Source organism: Cryptomeria japonica, chromosome 9, assembly GCF_030272615.1.
Source record: "Cryptomeria japonica chromosome 9, Sugi_1.0, whole genome shotgun sequence".
NCBI classification, from domain to species: Eukaryota; Viridiplantae; Streptophyta; class Pinopsida; order Cupressales; family Cupressaceae; genus Cryptomeria; species Cryptomeria japonica.
This window is the reverse complement of record NC_081413.1, coordinates 28,241,883-28,246,019: the sequence shown is the minus strand read 5'-3', so window position 1 is coordinate 28,246,019 and position 4,137 is coordinate 28,241,883. Positions and strand designations below refer to the sequence as shown.

Here is a 4,137-nt window from a genome sequence, read left to right as displayed (position 1 = left end):
CTCTAAGGGTTATAGAATTTTCAAGATAAGATGTGATGTAAGAATCTTTGGGTCGGTGAGTAGTTTTGCGTCACCAAAAATAGAATAAATGTAGAATGAGAAAATTCAAATGCGCATTTTTCAAAATACCATGGTAAACATAAAATTTTTGAAAGTAACTAAACCCAGGGTAGAAGTAAATTTATCTCTGCTGCTAATTTTCTAGTAGCGCTAAGAAGAATTCTAAAGTTCCTTTCCCTTTGTTACCAGGAAGTTGTTCAAATTTGGGTCCCAAAGATCCATTGACCCGCAGAGGACTGTGAACCGTTGATTAGCCTGTGGTTTTTCTCTTTGAAATGGATGGGGCTGGTGACTCTGTAAATTCTCGGGAAGTGTGGATTCGAGCTACTATGGATACAGGAAACTTCACGGTGAGAGTTCAAGGAAAACGACGCTGCTATTGCCTTTTTTCATTCAACGGCAGAGTCTTGGGTCAAGTCTTTATCGATCTATATTTTATTTTATTATCTAGTCTTTCCCCCCATTTGCCAGTGTAAGATTAATACAGAATAATTGCACCACTCATTTTCATTGGCAAGATTTTCCTGGTGACTTCTTGTGAGAGTGGAAAGATAAGAGGAGACTTCGTATGAAATACATTAATCTTTACCGTAATTTGTACAAGAGGAATCTGCTGTCAATGCTGAACAATCCACAATCGCACATAAAATTTGCCGTAATTGATGGTGATGACGACCATTAGCTTCATAATCTGATCTATGACATAGATAACCCAATAAAATAGTGTATATTGTTTTCACTTTGACGTTGATATATGATTAGAATCGTTCTTCTCATTACTGCTATTGTATGAGTAAATTGAATGGATTGGGAGAAATAATCCCTGGATAAAAATTCTGTTTGAAGCTGATTCCACTAAAGGATCTGTCAGTATGCCTGCTTTAGCAAAATTCATTTGGATCTTTCTGACTATCCAATTGACTCTTATTTTCATTGCAGAAGCCCAAAACGTTCATTTCAATTTCCCTTCCTCTGGTGATGATGATGATATTCAATTACTTGAAGATGCCCATCTCTCTGAGTCTGGGCAAGGAATAGAACTGACAAAGAGTAGGCTTCACGACGATTTCAATTGGAGCATGGGTTGGGCGATTTACAAAAGACCAGTTGAAATATGGTGTAAATCTTCTGGGGCCCTTGCAAGCTTTCAATCCTACTTTCAGTTCAAACTATACCGTGGAACCCAAACGAAAATTGACTATTATGCTGATGGTCTTACATTCTTCATGGCTTCTTCATCCCAACCACCACAAAACGGAGCAGGTATGTGGCTTGGACTGTTCAACAGTACAACCAATGGTAAATCATCGACCCAAAAAGTTGCTATTGAATTTGATACATTCAAGAATGCAATAATAGATGAATACTATGGCTTCAATGCCAATGATCCGGATGATAATCATGTGGGGATAGATATCAATAATATCTCTTCTGCGAAGACTGTTTCTTTGTCTCATAGGCTTAACAGCGGAGAAACTTGGGAAGTGTGGATAGATTTTGATGGGCGACTTAGGTGGCTCCAGATGTTTATGGCTCATAACAGATCAAACTTTAGTTCTCCTCGTCCACAACATCCAACGCTTAGCTACTCTCTAAATCTCTCAGATTTTCTTCCTGAAAAGGTCACAATTGGCTTCTCTGCTTCAACAGGACTTTCCAATCAGATGCACAATCTTATCTCATGGAATTTCTCAAGCCAAACCAGTTGGAACCATGATAAAGGGCGACTTTTCACTATAATCATCTCTCTGGCGATCAGCTTCGTGGCCATGGTTGTGGTTATACTTCTCGTAAGTGCTGCAATCTGCAAGTTTAATAAGAAAACGGTAAAATCAGATAGAGACTTAAACATTCCAGATCCTAACAGTCTGAAGAGTGATGGAGATTTAGAAAGAGTTGAGGAGCTGGAAAATCCCAATAGAAGCCCTCGGGTGTACAGGTATGCTTGCTAATATTCATCTGGTATTTCTTTTAAAATAGAATTTAGGTTTATCTTTAAGTCGAGGAGGAGAAGAGTAGTTGGAATTGTGTCAAACATTTTAGTATTTATGTCTTTGTTTTGCTTTGCGGTCCTGACCTAGTCTAAAATCCCCTTTCAGCACTAAACTCATTCTATATAACATCGTCAATTGTTGTTAATACAGTTATGAAGAGCTAAGTAGAGCGACTGCTGGCTTTAGAGAAGATTTAGTACTCGGAAAGGGAGGATTCGGAAGGGTTTACAAAGGAAGACTAGAGGATGGAGAAATAGTGGCGGTGAAGAGAATTTATCAAAACTCTGAGGAAGGGCTTAGACAATACGAATCAGAAATTGCAATAATTGACAGCCTGTCACATCCTAATTTGGTTCCCCTTCTGGGATGGTGCCATAACAGAAACGGCGAATTTGTTCTGGTTTACGAGTATATGTCCAATGGCAGTCTGGACAAATATTTGTTTGCTGGAGAAGCTCAGCTTCGGGCTCTGAGTTGGAATGAGAGATTCAGTATAGTCTGCGACTTAGCTTCGGCTCTTCTCCATCTCCATGAGAAATCAAGCCCCCAAGTTCTGCATAGAGACATCAAATCTAGCAATATAATGTTGGACTGCAACTTTGTGGCACGACTTGGAGACTTTGGTTTGGCTCGCCTGATGGAGCACGATAACACGTCTCGCTACACGAAACCTGGTGGCACCATGGGTTATATCGCGCCAGAGTGCTTTCAAAAATTGAGGGCTAGCTCGGAATCAGATGTCTTCAGCTTTGGTGCAGTGGCTCTGGAAATTGCCAGTGGAAGGCCCGCGTTCGACAGAGGACTTACGTTTTGTAATATGAGTTTGGTGAACTGGGTTTGGAGTCTGCATGAAATGGGACACATACTTGATGCAGCTAGTTCTTGAAGCATTAAAATTTGAAGCTGAAGTGCCTATTCTCCCATGCAGAATACCTGGAGAGCCTCATTGATCTATGAAAAAGAGGTTGAAGTTTTTCAGATCTTTCCTCTGTATGTGTACCTGTGATATAGAGTAGTCTTTTTTAGCCATAACTATCAATGCTGATAAGTTGCACTTATCAATGTGAAAAAAAGTCTCTATAAATATATGTATGTAGATATCCAAGTGTCATGTACTTCTATTGAACCGATTGACTAGTGTAAAAAGAAGTCTCAAAAAAAATATTTATGTAGATATCCAACTCTCATAGTATTTCTATTAAATCAATTGAAAGTGTAAAAATGTATCTAGATATCCAAGTGCCATAGTATTTCTATTGATACCAATCTATATTTTCTTTAGGATGCATTCGTTTTCAAATAGATCTATTAATATTGTAAGTAAATCCTCCATTCGTCATAGTACTTCTATTGAACCAATCTTTGTTTTCTTTAGGATTTATTGGTTCTCAAATGGATCTATTAATGTTGTGAGTTAATCCTTCATTCATAAGGAATTAACGCATGCGATTTCTAAGCTGCATAATTATATGGAATTAATTGAGGGAACTTGGGATAACCCATGGTCAATATTATGAGAGCACAAGAGAGAATTCAAAGAAGAAATGAGCACAACCACACAACACAACCCCACTCAAATTACTCAATACTATAACCCCAAAGAAAATATCAGTTGAAACTTTATATTTTGTGTGTTTATAATTGCTACTTGTTGAAGAATGCAAAGTGGTATTTGATCTCAATGCTTTACAAAATCGCTAAAGGTTATAATTTTTTTAAACAATTACACTTGAAAAAGAGTTTGTATGACCTTAAATGAATATCCAAAAATTCTGAAAACAAAATTTATTTTACTACACTTGTAAAAAATTATAAATTCTTAAAAAAATACATACTTTAAAATCTAAAACAATATACACTGCTACATGGAGCATGAAAAATAACCCAAATAAAAAATGGCTTAGAAAAGGGAGTTTTTGAGCCCAAGTTGTGAGCCCTTAAAGTTTGACTGAAAATTAAAACATTTCAATAAAGAGGGGAAAATTCAAATTCACCCATTGATCTCGAGATAACAACGTGGTTAGAAGTTTCAGAAGGGATCAGCGAAAAAGTAGTCATCGAAGCAACTATAAAAGTATAAGCC

General features: G+C 37.3%; 1 protein-coding gene across 1 annotated transcript; it reads left to right on the top strand.

Annotated features, from left to right (window-relative positions):
- The first annotated feature begins 860 nt into the window (after window positions 1–860).
- LOC131027647 (L-type lectin-domain containing receptor kinase IX.1-like) lies at window positions 861–3,287 on the top strand. Its single transcript, XM_057957711.2, has 2 exons — window positions 861–1,999; window positions 2,205–3,287. Exons 1-2 carry the CDS (start codon window positions 933–935, stop codon window positions 2,938–2,940), a joined length of 1,803 nt encoding a protein of 600 aa, XP_057813694.2. The 5' UTR covers window positions 861–932; the 3' UTR covers window positions 2,941–3,287.
- Window positions 3,288–4,137: the final 850 nt, after the last annotated feature.

Excerpts from the sequence above, each read along its gene's own strand:
- LOC131027647 (XM_057957711.2), top strand. The coding sequence starts at position 933 with ATGCCTGCTTTAGCAAAATTCATTTGGATCTTTCTGACTATCCAATTG. Across the intron at positions 2,000-2,204 it reads AGAAGCCCTCGGGTGTACAG|TTATGAAGAGCTAAGTAGAG; the intron begins GTATGCTTGCTA and ends TTGTTAATACAG.